The 16,554-nt window shown below is 42.0% G+C and overlaps 1 protein-coding gene across 1 annotated transcript in view; it reads right to left on the reverse strand.

Annotated features, from left to right (window-relative positions):
- The window catches only part of LOC140200972 (polycystin-2-like protein 2), a 59,799-nt gene that overhangs the window by 39,104 nt on the left and 4,141 nt on the right, over nt 1-16,554 (reverse strand). Inside the window, exons 3-4 of the mRNA XM_072264612.1 lie at nt 13,317-13,447; nt 319-569 (exon numbers count right to left, since the gene is read on the reverse strand). Coding sequence (XP_072120713.1) covers nt 319-569; nt 13,317-13,447 — 382 coding nt within the window. The remainder of the gene's footprint in view (nt 1-318; nt 570-13,316; nt 13,448-16,554) is intronic.

The following is a 16,554-nucleotide window of genomic DNA, read 5'->3' on the forward strand; positions in this document are numbered from 1 at the left end:
TCAGACCTTTCAGTCTCCCAAGAACCTTCTGTCTAGTAATAGTAACTTCAAACACTTACTTCATGCCCCGACAGCTGGAACTTCCACCATACTGCTAGGGTCTTCCACAGTGAAGACAGTTGCAAAATACCTATTCAGTTTGTCTGCCATTTCTTGGCCCCTATTACAACCTCCCCAGCATTGTTTTCCGGCAGTCCGATACCCAGTTTCACCTCTCTTAAACCACTACATAAAGTAAGATCCAGTTTCTTTTACTCACAAAATTTAAAGTATAAAAAATTTCTGCAAAATTAAATAAAAACAGTTGTAGAAACTTACTCTAATCCAGTTCTAAGACCAAATGGTGATTGATCCTCAGTTGTAAAAAAATATTCATCATAACAATCTTTAATCAGATCCTTAAAATTTTCATGAACAGAGCATGTATTGTTGCGCACCCTCAATTGTCGGATTTGAGGGCGTCCTAAAAGGATATTTTCATAGAAAATGTAGCTCTGGCCTGGATGCAAGGGTTGGCCATTGTACCATTCTTTCCAGTAAAGACTTTCCAACAATGGACCTTCAGCAAACTGTAAATAATAATTTTATTTAATGAATTGATCTTTGATGTATGAAAATGTTTGCTTGATGTACATATAATATCTAATCTTCTAAATTTACCACATACATTTCTATGTACAGGGATCTTTCAGTTCTAGAGGGACCAATTAATAATGATATAAAATTCAGAAAAATGTAAGCTGTTCCTATTGCCATAAAGCTTTAGCAGTAATTTTATTGTTAGTTTAGATGTAGTGTGTGGTACACAGGGCTGTGGCCCCATACAAACAGTGGGGATCAATGACATTTTTGGCATGCACTCTAAATTAATTGTTAACTTTAAAGTCACTTTATGCAATCTGACAACTGGTAACATAAAACATTCAGAAGGCAATTTACTACATCTGTTCTTCTTTACTAAGCACTTTTATTCATCAATGGAGAAAGGTACTTTCTGGAGCATAGGCTGCCTGACTTCAACCAGGACCAGATTCTCTGTTATAATAGCCAGGCACACATGAAGAAAATTGGCAGTACAAAATAGTCTTCAACTTCAATAGCAACTGCTACGCCAAATTCCAAACAGTAGGCCACAATCATAGAGCCTGCGATCTGGCAGTTATGTAAAAATAAAACATTCTCACCAAAGTTCTTCATCTCAAATTTTACATTGCAACTTCAGTTTCACAATACCAGTCTTTTCCTCTTCTGCACCTCCTCCATTGAAATCAGACAATTGAATGAAGCCACTTCTTTTCCTACCACCTCACTGCTCCCAGCTGACTACATATAGAAAAGCATACAGAGACTATCTAGTTTCACCTTATTTATCCTCCTGAGTTCCCATTGGTCTTAGGATGCCCCTAGTTAGGCCTTCACAACCCACAAAGTGACTGGTCCACCGGTGCACTCCACGGATGGTTTTCTTGCTGAGGGCTACCTACCTATCCATCTCTCCTGATCTGTCCCGAGTATGCAGACCTGCTAGAGGTTTTCAGTAAGAAAAGGGCCACAACACTCTCACCTCATCGACCTGTGCCATTGCATTGTTGCCTGCCTGGAAATCGTCTGCCCTGAGGAAGACGCAACTACCCGTTAGCTCAGGAAGATTGGCCATGGAGTACATCAGTGATGCCCTAGCATTCGGTTTCATTTGCCCTCCACATGTCTTGCTGGTGCGGGCTTCTTCTTTGTGTCAAAAAAGAATAGTGGAGTCCCGACTATGTATAGATTATCAAGACCTCAATCAGATCAGAGTGAAAAACCAGTAACTCTTGCCACTGAAGACCATAGCTTTGAGTTTCTGCAAGGGGCAACCATCTTCACTGAACTGGACCTCCAAAATGCATACAACCCTGGTATACATTTGGGAGGGTGACGAATGGAAGCTCGCTTTTAACACTCCCACTGGCCATTACGAATATCTCATGGTGAAGTTCAGTTTAGTCAGTGCCCCTACAGTCTTTCAGGCTCTTATTTATGATGTTTTGCGAGAGATGCTACATCACTTTGTCTTCGTGTACCTGGATGATGTACTCATTTTCTCCAAAATCTACCACAAACACACCCAACATGTTCAACGGGTCCTTTAAAGTTTACTCCAGAACCACCAGGCTAGAGAGAGTGAGTTCCATGTCTCCACAATCTTCTTCCTGGGTTTATTGCCTCAAAGGGGAACCTGCAGATGGACTTGAGCAAGACCCAGGCTGTCAGTGATTGGCTGCAACCCACTACGATCAGGTAGCTCCAGCAGTTCCTGGGGTACGCAAATTTTTACTGGAGGTTCATCTGCAACTTTGATTCCATTGCAGCACCTCTTGCTGCATGGACTAAACTTTAGTCACCAAAGGAACTTCCGACCCTTTTCTCTGAATCTCAGAAGCTGAGGTGGCTTTTTTAGGAATTTAAATGCCGCTTCATAATGAATCCCATCCTTGTTCTCCCTAACCCAGAGCTGCCATTCACTGTTGAAGAAGACACCTCAGATGATGGCGTTGGGACTGTCCTTTCACAATGAACCCCCTTCCCCCACCCATCTGACTATAAAATCCACCCCTGTGCTTTCTTCTCCCAGAGCCTTTCTTCTGAGGAGGGGAATTATGCAATAGGAATCAGAGAGCTGCTGGTGGTCAAATTAGCCCTGGAGGAGCGGAGACATTGGCTGGAGGGAGCTAAACATTCATTTGTGGTCTGGGCTATATTCAAGAGGCAAAGCAGCTAAATTTGTGCCAAATTTGGTGGGTTTCTCTTATTTAACCATTTTGATTTTATCATTACTTAGCATCTAGGTTCAAAGAGTCAGAAGCCGAAAAACCTCCCTAGACTGTTTAAACCACCAGACCTGGTCACTGTCCCAGGACCGATCCCCCCGAGGTCCAGGGCTGGTGTCACGAGTCCAATGGGAGATTGAGACCATTGTCAGGATAGCACAACAGCAGGAGGTAAACCCAGGTAACAGCCACCAACTCGCCTTTTCATTCCAAACTCTGTTTGTTCAGATGTATTACAGTGGGGGACACCCAGCAACTGTTCGAACAGTGGAGGTCATCAAGTTGTGGGGCATAGATGTGGATGTCAAATCATATATTGCAGCCTGCCACATCTGCACCCAGAACAAGGAACTCAGATCATGTTCACAGGGGCTGCTATACTTATTGTCCATTCCTTCCCGTCCCTGGTCCTATATCTCTATGAACTTCATTATCCATCTGCTAACATTGCAAGGTACACGCAATTATGGTGGTGGTGGACTACTTCTCCAAGGCCTGCCACTTTGTGGCCACACTGAAGTTTCCATCAGCTCAGGAGACAACCAAACTTATGCTACATCACGTATTTAGAGTAGACAAATTTCTTCGGGAGGTTGTTTCTAACCATGGCCTTCAGTTCACCTCTCAGTTCTGGAAAGCCTCTATCAGCTCATTGGTGCTATGATCAGTCTCTCATTGGGATTTCATGCCCAGTCCAATGGACAGACAGAGAGGACCAACTCAGACCAGGAGAAGACCCTGAGGTGGCCACCTGGGGTAATCACCTGCTCTGGGCAGAGCGTGTCATAGCACTGCACCACTCTTCTACAGGTACATCTCCTTTTGAGTGGACACTTTAGTTACACACCCCCTCTGCTTCCCAAGTAAGAGTCTGAGGTGGGAATCCTGTCTGCTGAACATCTGGTCCGTCATTGTCAGCAGAAATGTAGTATAATGCTTTACAGTGCCAGTGACCCAGGTGCAATTACCACCACTGTCTGTAAGGAATTAGTACATCCTCCCTGTGATTGTGTGGGTTTCCTCTGGGTGCTGTGGTTTCCTCCCTTTTTCTAAAGATGGATGAGTTAGTAGGTTACACACGTAAAAGTTGCTGGTGAATGCAGTAGGCCAGGCAGCATCTCTAGGAAGAGGTACAGTCGACGTTTCGGGCCGAGACCCTTCGTCAAGACTAACTGAAAGCAGAGATAGTAAGAGATTTGAAAGTGGGAGGGGGAGGGGGAGATCCAAAATGATAGGAGAAGACAGGAGGGGGGGGATGGAGCCAAGAGCTGGACAGTTGATTGGCAAAAGGGATATGAGAGGATCATGGAACAGGAGGCCCAGGGAGAAGGAAAAGTGGAGGGGGGGGAACCCAGAGGATGGGCAAGGGGTACAGTGAGAGGGACAGAGGGAGAAAAAGGAGAGAGAGAAAAAGAATGTGTGTATGGGGTACAAGAGGGAGGTGGGGCATTAGCAGAAGTTTGAGAAGTCAATGTTCATGCCATCAGGTTGGAGGCTACCCAGATGGAATATAAGGTGTTGTTCCTCTAGCCTGAGTGTGGTTTCATCTTTACAGTAGAGGAGGCCGTGGATAGACATATCAGAATAGGAATGGGACGTGGAATTAAAATGTGTGGCCACTGGGAGATCCTGCTTTCTCTGGAGGGCAGAGCGTTATTTATTTATATACACACATTCTTTTTTCTCTTTCTCCTTTTTCTCCCTCTGTCCCTCTCACTATACCCCTTGCCCATCCTCTGGGGTTTCCCCCCCTCCCCCTTTTCTTTCTCTCTAGGCCTCCTGTCCCATGATCCTCTCCTATCCCTTTTGCCAATCAACTGTCCAGCTCTTGGCTCCATCCCTCCCCTTCTTGTCTTCTATCATTTCGGATCTCCCCCTCCCCCTCTCAAATCTCTTACTATCTCTTCTTTCAGTTAGTTCTGACGAAGGGTCTTGGCCCGAAACGTCGACTGTACCTCTTCCTAGAGATGCAGCCTGGCCTGCTGCGTTCACCAGCAACTTTTATGTGTGTTGCTTGAAATTCCGGCATCTGCAGATTTCCTTGTGTTTGGGTTAGGTTACTGGGTGACATGGTGTAATTGAATGACAAGGGCTCATTAAGCCAGAAGGGCCTGTTGTCACGCTGTACATCCAAATAAATAGATAGAGGAAAGCTTGGGCAGCCCTGCTGAAGTCCTCTCTGCAACAACAGCAGCAAGCCAACCTTTGGAGGCACCTGGGGCCTTCTTTCTATCCTGTTCAAAAGCTCTAGCTCCCCACCAACAAAATTTCTCTGTGGATTGACTCTCAGAAACTGGCCCCATGCTGTATCGGACTGTTCAAGGTTCTCACCAGTCACTTACCATTTCCAGTTGCCACAGGCCATGTGTATCAACACTACCTTTCACGTCTCCCATCTAAAGCCCCTTCTGTGCAGTCCTCTCGTCTGGCTCCTTGAACTATCGATGGTCATCCAGCATACACCATCAATTCAATTCCACGATTGATGAAGGCCAATACACTGTACGCCTTCTTAACCACAGAGTCAACCTGTGCAGCTGCTTTGAGTGTCCTGTGGACTCGGACCCCAAGATCCCTCTGATCCTCCACTCTGCCAAGAGTCTAACCATTAATACTATATTCTGCCACCATATTTGACCTACCAAAATGAACCACTTCACACTTATCTGGGTTGAACTCCATCTGCCACTTCTCAGCCCAGTTTTGCATCCTATCAATGTCCCGTTGTAACCTCTGACAGCCCTCCACACTATCCACACCTCCAACTTTTGTGTCATCAGCAAACTTACTAACCCATCCCTCCACTTCCTTATCCAGGTCATTTATAAAAATCACGAAGAGTAAGTGTCCCAGAACAGATCCCTGAGGTATACCACTGGTCACTGACCTCTATGCAGAATATGACCGTCTACAACCACTCTTTGCCTTCTGTGGGCAAACCAGTTCTGGATCCACAAAGCAATATCCCCTTGGATCCCATGCCTCCTTACTTTCTCAATAAGCCTTGCATGGGGTACCTTATCAAATGCCTTGCTGAAATCCATATACACTACATCTACTACTCTTCCTTCATCGATGTGTTTAGTCACATCCTCAAAAATTCAATCAGTCTTGTAAGGCACGACCTACCCTTGATAAAGCCATGCTGACTATTCCTAGTCACTTTCTTTTATTAATTTCAGACTTCCAGCATTTAGTTTTTTAAAAAAAATAAATAGGAAGTGAATATGCTTCCATCGTTAAAAGATAGCACGAATGGATTTTCACAGACCTTCACAGCTACCTGCCTGCTCCAGAAGCATATGAATAAACTGAGCCAATATTAACAAAAAAAGGGGCATGTACAATGAACTGTATCTTGGATCACAACTTCATAATTGCAATTACAGCATTAGGGAACTGGAGGTGGAGCAAGATAAAGTATGGATGATTTCAGAGAATGAGGGGTTGATAGATAGGAGTTACAGGGAGGCACACTCAAGTTGCAGAAGCCAGAGAACTTGGTTACTGTCAGGAGAGGGAAAGGGAATAGGCAGACAGTCAAGAGAACCCCTCTATTCCTTGGCCTTTTCCATCAATAATAAGTATACTGCTTTGGATACTGTTGGGGGCAGGATGGGGAGGTTGGGACAGACAACTGGTCACTGAATAGGGATTCAATAATAAGGGAAACAGACAGGAAATTGTGTAGACATGAAATATGTTGCCTCTCAAGGGCCAGTGTCAGGGACATCTTGAATTGAGTCCATAGCATTCTTAAGGGGGAGGGAGAGCAGCCAGAAGTTGTGGTACATGTGACATAGCTAGAAAAAGGTTTGAGATCCTGAAGAGTGAATATAGGGAGCTAGCAAGGAAGCCAAAAAGCAGAATCTCAAGGATAGTAATCTTAGGATTGCTGTCTGGGACATGCATCAGTGAGGGTAAGAATAAGATGCTGTGTATATGAATGAGTGGCTGAAGAATTAGTGCAGGGAGCGGGGTTTTGGATTTGTGGATCACTGGGATCTCTTCTAGGGAAGGAATGACCTGCACAAAAGAGTCAGGTTACATCTGGACTTGAAAAGGAACAATATCCTTGCTAAAGCTGTTAGGGAGGATTTAAACTAGGTTGGCAGGAGTATAGGAAACAGAGTGATAGGTCAGAGAATGGAGCAGTTGGTATAAAGGTAAATGCAATTGTAGAGCAATTGTAAGGAAGGATTGTCAGTGGATAGGTCATAAATAGTCAGTTGGATGAGTTGAAATGTGTTTACTCTAATATAAGACTTATCAGGAAGAAGGGTGATAAACTTAAGAGCATGGATCAGTACATGGAATTATGACATTGTGCCCATTACAAAGACTTGGCCTTCACTAGGGCAGGAATAACTGCTGGATATTCCAAGGTTTAGATGTTTCAAAAGGGACTGGGAGGGAGATAAAAGAGAAGGGGGAATGGTATTGCTAATCAGGGATAGTATCACAGCTGCAGAAAGGATGTCTTGGAGGGATATAATATAGCAAAGGAGAGGACATAAAAGATTGCAAAAATTAATGTGAAACTAGAGGATTGGGAAGCTTTTAAAAACCAATAGCAACTGAAAAAACATAAGGAGACAAACAATGAAATAGGAAGGTAAACTAGCCAATAATATAAAACACCGGAAGTCTGTGAGATATATAAAGAGTAAAAGAGAATTGTGAGTGGATACTGGAGCACTGAAAAAATGACGCTGGAAAGGTAGTAATGGGGGGGGGGGGGGGAGGGGGATACAAATGGCAGAAAACTCAGTAATTATTTTGTGCTTGTCTTCACTATAGAAGACAACAACAGTATGCCAGAAGTTGGAGAGTGTTTGGGGGTAGAAGTGAGTGTAGTTGATATTACTAAGGAGAAGGTGCTTGGTAAACTGAAGGGTCTGAAGATAGGTAAATCACCTGTACAAAATGGACTACACCCCAGGGTTCTAAATGAGGTAGCTAAAGAGACTGCAGAGGCATTCATAGTGATCTTTTAAGAATGATAAGATTCTGGAATAGTTCTGGAAGATTGAAAAATTGCAAATGTCACTTCATTCTTTAAGAAGGAAGGGAAGCATATAAAAGGAAATTATAGGCCAGTTAGCCTGACTTCAGTGTTTGGGAAGATGTTGGAGTCCATTATTAAGGATGAAATTTCAGAATATTTGGAAGCACATGATAAGGTGGGCCAAAGTCAGCATAGCCTCCTTAAGGGGAAAGTCTGTCCCGACAAATTTTGTTGGAATTCTTTGAGGAAATAACAAGTAGAGTCATTGGATGTTGTTAACATGGATTTTCTGAAGGCCCTTGACAAGTTGCTGCACATAAGGCTGCTAAACAGCATAAAAACCCATGGTATTACAGGAAAGATACTGTCATGGATAGAAGATTGGCCAACTGTCAGGAGGCAAAGAGTGGGAATAAAGAGGAGCTTTTTGGTTTGCTGCTAGTGATTAGTGATATCCTGCAGGGAGACGATGTTGAGACTGCTTCCTTTCATATTATACTGTATGTTAATGATTTGGATGATGGAATTGATGGCCTTGTGCCAAGTTTGCAGAAGATACGAAGATAAGTGGAGGGGCAGGTAGTCTGCAGAAGGACTTGGATAGATTAGGAAAATGGACAAATAGCAGATGGAATATAATGTAGGGTAGTATATGGTCATGCACATTAGTAGAAGGAATAAAGATGTAGACTATTATTAAAAGGGGAGAAAGTTCAGAAATCAGAAGTTCAATGAATTTGGGAGAACTCGTGCATGATCCCTTAAAGGTTAACTTGCAGATTAAGTCAGTGGCAAGGAAGGCAGATGCAAGGTTAACATTCATTTCGAGAGGATTAGAATATAAAAGTAGGTATATATAAAGCATTGGCCATACTGCACTTTTGTGAGTATTGTGAGCAGTTTCAGGTCCCATATCTAAGAAAGGATGTGCTGGTATTGTAGAAGGTCCAGAGAAGGCCCACAAATATGATTTTGGGAAAGAAAGAGTTAATGCATGGGGAGAATTTGATGACTCTGGGTCTGTACTCACTGGAGTTTAGAAGAATAAGGGTGGATCTCATTGAAACCTATTGAATATTGAAAGGTCTAGATAGAATGGATGTGGAGAGAATGTTTCCTATGGTGGGGGAGTCTAGGACAAGAGGGCACAGCCTTAGAATAAAAGAACATCCTTTTAGAACAGAAATGAGAAGGAATTTCTTTAACCAAAGGATGATGAATCTATGGAATTCATTGCCACAGGCAGTGAGAGGCCAAGTCATTGGGTATAATTAACATGGAGATTTGATTGGTAAGGGTTATGGGTAGAAGGCAGATAAATAGGGTTGAGAGGGATAATAAATCAACCATGATGAATAGTGGAATAGACATGATGGGCCAAATGGCCTGTTTCTGCTCATATGTCTTTTGGGATCATCTACTGAGTCAGTGTGGATGGAGGTCAAAAACAGGAAGGGAACAATTATACTACTGGAAGTAGTCACTAGGCCCCTAATAGCAGCAGATCAGTTGGCAGAATTTGGAAAGGTACATAAATAATATGGTTACTGTATTGCCATGAGTGACTTCAACTTCCCTAATATTTATTGTCCACCCCCTTAGTGCAAGAGGCTTAGATGGGACAGAATCTGATAGTTATTGAGAGGAAAGATTCCTGACACAGTATGTGGACAAGCCAACTAGAAGAAAGGCAATGAACCTGGTTAGATGACAGATTTCTCAGTGAATGAGCATTTTCACAAGCAGTGATCACAACTCCCTGACCTTTAACATGGGCGTGGGCATGTATTTATTTGAGGAATGGTTAATTATGATGCTATTAGGGAGCACTGTAAATTGAGAACAGATATTTTGAGAGAAATGTACATAGAAATGTGGAGCCTGTTTATAAAACACTTGCATGGGGTCCTGGATAGGTTTGTCCCATTGACGCACAGAAAGAATGGTAAGGTGAAGGAAACATGGTTGACAGGAAGTATGGAACATTTAATCAAGAGGAGGAAGGAAGCATACCTCAGGTTCAGGAAGCAAAGATCAGATAGGGCTCTTGAGAGTTATAAGACAGCCAAGAAGCAGCTTAAGAAAGGACTTAGGAGAACTAGAAGGGACATGAGAAGGCGTTGGTGAGTAGGGTTAGAGAAAACCCCAAAGCATTCTACATGTGCATTAAGAACAGAAGAATGATTAGAATGATGGTAGGACTGATCAGGGATAAAAGAACAAATCAGGTGTCTGGAGTCAAAGGAGGTAAGGGAGGTCCTTAATGAATGCTTTCCGGTATTCACCTGTGAGAACTGGTGAGACACCTTGAGAAATGTGAGGCAAGTGTAGAACAAGCTAATGTGTTGGAACCGTTGAAAACATTAGGACAGATAAGTCCACAGGACCAGATGGGATATCCTGCAGGTTACTAGAGGAGGCGATAAGAGATTGCTGCTCCATTAGCAATGATGTGTCCTCACTAGTCACAAGAGTAGTACCATTAGATTAGCAGTGTGGAGGAACAGAGGGATCTTGGGATCAAATCCCATAGATCCCTCAAAGAGGCTGCACAAGTTGACAGAGTGGTTAAGGTGTTTGGTGTACTGGCCTTTGTTAATCAAGGGACTGAGTTCAAGAGTCATGAGTTAATATTGCAGCTCTATAAAACTCTGGTTATACCACACTTGGAGTACTGTGTTCAGTTCTTGTACAGCTAGTATGGCTAATATGAGAGGTCAGAAGTAGGTGTTTTGCATATCCTGCCAGTGTCAGGATGTGTAGAGTAGGCTTTTCCTAAATGCAGAGTGGCGGAGAAAATTTAGCAGTGAGCGATCACTTTAATAATAAACTGAAAAGTAACAGATCAGGAGGGGTTACAAAAAAGACAGAATGAATACTTAATGTGATAAGACAACAAGGTAACTGAAGACTAGGAGCAACTGGTTGAGGCCAGCTAGTTCAATGGGTGAGCAAGCACCGTGGATGAGAGATGGGTCTTAAAATTAGCTGTAGGTGATGAGTTAAAAATGAGTGGCATATGGAAAAAGACTACAGTCAATGTTTCAGGCGGGATGAAGGTTCTCAGCCTGAAAAGTTGACAGTACTCTTTTCCACAGATGCTGCCTGGCCTGCTGAGTTCCTCCAACATTTTGTGTGTGTGTTGCTTGGATCTCCAGCATCTGCAGATTTTCTGCTGTTCGTGGCAAGTAACTCCTGTTAGCTGGGTGGAGACTCTGAGAGGCCATGATGGTAATGGGCCAACAGTGCTTCTGCATTCCAGCTGCACTCCATGCAAAGGTCCTGAATTCCACAGAGCAATCCAGCACAGTCCATGAGTTTTGACACAGTTGAAGCATCTGATCCACTGCCTCCCTTCCACTTCCCGGATGGTTGAAAACCTGGCCCATCTTAGTGGCAAATTCTTCATATTTATTGCAGATGGTGATTTTATTGCCTCAGTTAGCGGTGGTCCAGGTCAGAGTTCGCCCAGTTAAGAGAGATGACGAAGGCAATCTTGGCACAGTTCCTAGAATACAAAGGTGGCTGCATTGGGAAAGGAAGTTACAGCTTTGGGTTGGCGATCCATCAAAGCATTCAAGCACTGGAATCCAGGTTAAGTGGTGCAGAATTGCTATAATGAGATAGAGAGTTGGTTGAGAGTGGCAAGCAGATGGAAAAATGTTTCCTGCTGCTTCTGGATCATGTAATCATCAAGGTGGATGACTTCTTTTAGGCGAATAAACTCTGTTGTGTCTACACATTATGTCAGAAAATGTAGAGGAGGCTTGTTCTAAATGCAGAGCCGCAGATACAATTTCGCAGGGGGTGATCACTTTGATAATAAACTGCAAGATAATAAGCTGGTGGCAGGACACGCAAAAAAAAGAGAATAGATACTTAATGCGATAAGGCAACAAGGCAACTAAAGGCTAGGAGCAACTGGTTGAGACTAATTAGCTCAACGGGTGAGCAAGCACTGTGGATGACAGATAGGTTTAAAATCAGTTTAACTTCTTCGAGCTTTTTTTTAAAACTAGAAAACTCTATTGCACACAAAAGGAGGAGGAGGAGAAGATGGTGGCGCGACGGTGGCGCGCGTGGCCTCTCCAGTGAATGATGGCCGTTATCTGTCAGGTAGGGGACCATGCACAATTCTGATTTGATGGAGACGGACGTGAGAGTACGGAGGAACATCTGGAAAACTTCTGAAATGCCCGCTTCACTGCCGCTGCTACTGTGTGGTAACCAGAATCTCTGGAGCAGAAGGCCCCGCAATCCTCAGCTTTGCTTGTTTCAGCGGCTGGGGCGAGGTCGAAGGCGCTCGGCAGAGGATGGCACTCAGGAGGCTGTATCAGAGAGGCTGGTCGGAAGCTCGAAGTTTTCGGATGGATGAAATCACTGTCGGCTGTGGTCGGCTGCTTCCAAGGCATCGGCAAGTTGATGGTGCCTGGAGGTTTATGGCAGGGAGTTTCTCCCTTTTTGCTGCCTGCTATCGCGGACTCGGGAGTCGATCGACTCAGGGACTTTTGAGACTTTATTTACCGTGCCCATGGTTTGTTCTTCATCAAATTATGGTATTGCTTTGCACTGCTGTAACTGTTATAATTATGTGGTTTTGTCAGTGTTAGTCTTTGGTTTGTCCTGTTTTCTGTGATATCACTCTGGAGAAACATTGTATCATTTCTTAATGCATGTATGCATTTCTAAATGACAATAAAAGGGGACTGAGTGTTCTCATAATCTAACATCCTAAGTTGGTTTGCTCTTTCTCTATAAGAGCAGGTTTGCTCTTATAGAGAAAGTGTGTTGCAAATTATCCCTGTGTAGTTCTATTAGAAAAGGTGGAAATAGAATAAATTAATAATCTTATAGTAAAATTAAGGAGACTCAAATGCCATTATGCAATTTTATTTATGTGCATAAACAACGTCAAGCACCTTAAAGGAAATCATTGAAGTAACAGAAAGTGATGGTGGATGGGTGGGGGGAGGCGGTGGGAACTGTGCAATAGCTAATATTTTAGATTTCTCATTCTTGCAGCAATTTACATTGCCAGTAAGGTTGTACCCAATGAGCTTTCTCACTGGTTCTTATTTATGCTATAAAACTACATACACTATTATGATAAGTATACTTTGCGAATAGAATAGGTCTGACCATGCATTGACACTTTAATTAACTAATATTTCTAGCAATAAGAGTACACCTTCTTAATACTTACACTGAACTAGCTTTAGACTGAAGTGGAGGATACTGAGTGTTCAAGACAAGATGGTATCCTGTCTAAACAGCAAATAAAATCTAATATTTTGTAATACAGATGCATAGAGGTTTTTCTTCTATAATATCAGTGAGTGCTTTTAAACAATAAGCACTTAGGGTTATGGCTAACCTTATCTTTTAAACAGGTCTGTTCCCCTTCCCCCCAATTAAAACAACCAAAAACTGCAGTTTTTTAGTTAGTAAAGCACTATTAAAAGAGCTACTCAAAGGACATTTAAGAGACATCTTGATACCTCCCAAAAACTTGCCATGCTTGTTATTGACTTAAAGTTTATTTGATTGATGAAGGAGGTGGATTCTAGGAAGAGCTTAGACATAATGTTGGTGAAGAAATACATATTGTAATTTACCATTCCAAAGGTCACTGCAAAAGAAAACAAAACCGTGAAAGTACATGGGCGTCAAAAGAACCTGGCATACCAGTATAAATATACTAAAACAGTTCAAATCTAGTTTGTAGCACCAATAAAATATGCTTCTCTGGCCTCTACACAAAGACTAATTGTCTAATAATGCAAAATAATTTTAAGGTGATTGGAGGAAAGTATGGGGGGATGTCAGTTGTAAGTTCTTTACACAGAAAGTGGTGGGTGCATAGATTCCCTGCTAGGAGTGGTGGTGGTGAGGAGTGTATGTTAGGGTTTTTAATAAACTCCTGTTCTATGACTCTTGTAATGTTCTATATCTTTCAGCAATGGAGTAGCCTAATCCCTGAGGGTCCTGTATTTTTAACTTGGACATTTCAAATTCAATTCAAACCAAACTTTCCATGGTCATTTTCAGAACATGGGGACTTCCAACTACAATTGAGGGGGCGGGGGCTGCATTGTTCCATCAAATTATAACCGCAGGCATTTCAAGAAACTGCATGGGTTTATAGGAGGAAAATGCACAGAAGGCACCAGGAAGTGGAAGCTCTTTATTTTACTGCCTGTTTTCCTGTGAAACGCAGATCAGTTGATTGGTGTTAATAAAATAAAGCTTTGCAGCTTGGGAAACTTGGTGGACTTTCCCTGCTGTTGTTCACATTTAGTTAAACACAATGGATTCCCTGACAGAATGGTGGAAGTTTCTATTAATTGCCAAAGTGTCAACGCTATTTTGAGGCTGAGACAGAGCTGAATACTTCATTATGATGGAATAAAGATACTTCATACGACTGGTTTTAAAATTGCTTAATATGTAAAAGCACACTTTATCAATTGAAGATTTAAGAACCAGGTTAAGAACGGCTGACATATAGCTGCCCCAAACATACAAACAAGCATCTGGGAAGCCAGCAGGATGAACTTGTTGGCTGCTGCAGGATTGTAGGCAACTTTTGCCAAGTGGGAAAAAGTGCTTTCTGTTTGCCCCACTACCTCTCCACAATGCAACAAATGGGGTATGGTTTGGTTTCAGCAGAACTGGGAGTGCTGACCACTCCAATTCACTCACACACTCACTGAGTCAGTAATGCCAGTTTACTTTCCTGTCACAGCTGTTTCTGTTCATTTCCAATTTAACCGCAGTTTGTGTTGCTAACAGGTCTGAGGATCAGAATTTTCTTGAATGAAGCACAACAGCCTAATATATGATAATTAACTAATAAAAAACAAATACTCAGAAACTCTCATAAGATAAATACACTCAAACAACAATAATTACAAGACCCAGCTAATTAATAGAACTACATTTTGAGAAGAATATTCCAAGTGACATCCAGATCCATTTAATATTAGGAAGGTAAATAGATGGTACTTGGTGTGGAGCTAATTAGTTAATGACAGCTTCCTCATCTGGTATAAATCCAAAATAATGTTTAAACTGGCTCAAACTTCCAAATATTCTTTCTAGTTCTCCTTCATCGTCCCAGGTACATGTGACTGACAGATTTTCTTAGAAATTAGATTCTTGATTTAACTATAAGAACACAGGTGCAATTAGGTAGATATTCGAAGTACAGTGGTATGCAAAAGTTTGGGCACCCCAGGTCAAAATTTCTGTACTGTGAATAGCTAAGTGAGTAAAAGATGAACTGATTTCCAAAAGGCATAAAGTTAAAGATGACACATTTCTTTAAAATTTTAAGCAAGAAAACTTTTTTATTTCTATCTTTTACAGTTTCAAAATAACAAAAAGGGAAAAGGGCCCGAAGCAAAGATTTGAGCACCCTGTATGGTAGTACTTAGTAACACCCCTTTTGGCAAGTATCACAGCTTGTAAACACTTTTTGTAGCCAGTTAAGAGTCTTTCAATTCTTGTTTGGGGGATTTTCGCCCATCCTCCCTTGCAAAAGGATTCTAGTTCTGTGAGATTCTTGGGCAGTCTTGTATGCACTGTTCCTTTGAGGTCTATCCACAGATTCTCGATGATATTTAGGTCAGGGGACTGTGAGGACCATGGCAAAACCTTCAGCTTGTGCCTCTTGAGGTAGTCCATTGTGGATTTTGAGGTGTGTTTGGGTTCATCTTCCTGTTGTAGAAGCCATCCTCTTTTCATCTTCGGCTTTTGTTTTTTACAGACGGTGTGATGTTTGCTTCCAGAATTTGCTGCTATTTAATTGAATTCATTCTTCTCTCTACCAGTAAATGTTCCCCGTGCCACTGGCTGCAATACAAGCCCAAAGCATGATCCATCTACCCCCATGTTTAACAGTTGGAGAGGGGTTCTTTTCATGAAATTCTGCACCCTTTTTTCTCCAAACATACCTTTGCTCATTGCAGCCAAGAAGTTCTATTTTAACTTCATCAGTCCACAGGACTTGTTTCGAAAATGCACCAGACTTGTTTAGATGTTCCTTTGAACCTTTTGAATAGAATTTTCTGGTGGACAGTAGTTGGGTTTGAGCTGCAAGAAATTCTTAAGTTTTGGTCTAACTGATCATTAGTAATGAAGTGAAAGAACCAAGGTGAATGTCACCAAAATAACTACTCTTGTAACTTTAATGATTTTTGAAGAGTAAAGTTCTTGCTCAAGTGAATGCCATTATAGTACAAGTTGAGTATCCTTTATCTGGAAATCCAAAATACCTTCAAAATTCAAATTTTTTTTGAGTGCTGGCATAACATCACAAATGAAAATTTCTACAAAGCACTGGGAAGGTTCCCAGGTGAAGCACAGAACAGACAGTTCTGAGAAATGATCTCATAAGTAATAAAGAGAAATTAATGAAAAATAGAAAAACACTGCATAAAGCAAAAAAAAGATGCTGAACATGTATTGAAAGAGCAGATTTGTCAGCAAAGTAAACATATACTGCTTATCAGTATGCTGATCATGAAACAAGCAAAGATCCATCACAAGAACTGAAAATTGAAGGTAATTGTGAATATTCAGCAGGCTGGTTGCAGAAATCTAAGAAAAGGCACAGCATTAAATTTTTAAAAGATTTTACCAAATTTTCACAAAGCAGCAGAGAAATTTATTGATGAGTTTGCCAAGATTGCTGCTGATGAAAATCTAACACCAGAACTAGTCTACAATGCAGAT

Source organism: Mobula birostris, chromosome 7, assembly GCF_030028105.1.
Source record: "Mobula birostris isolate sMobBir1 chromosome 7, sMobBir1.hap1, whole genome shotgun sequence".
Classification (NCBI taxonomy): Eukaryota; Metazoa; Chordata; class Chondrichthyes; order Myliobatiformes; family Myliobatidae; genus Mobula; species Mobula birostris.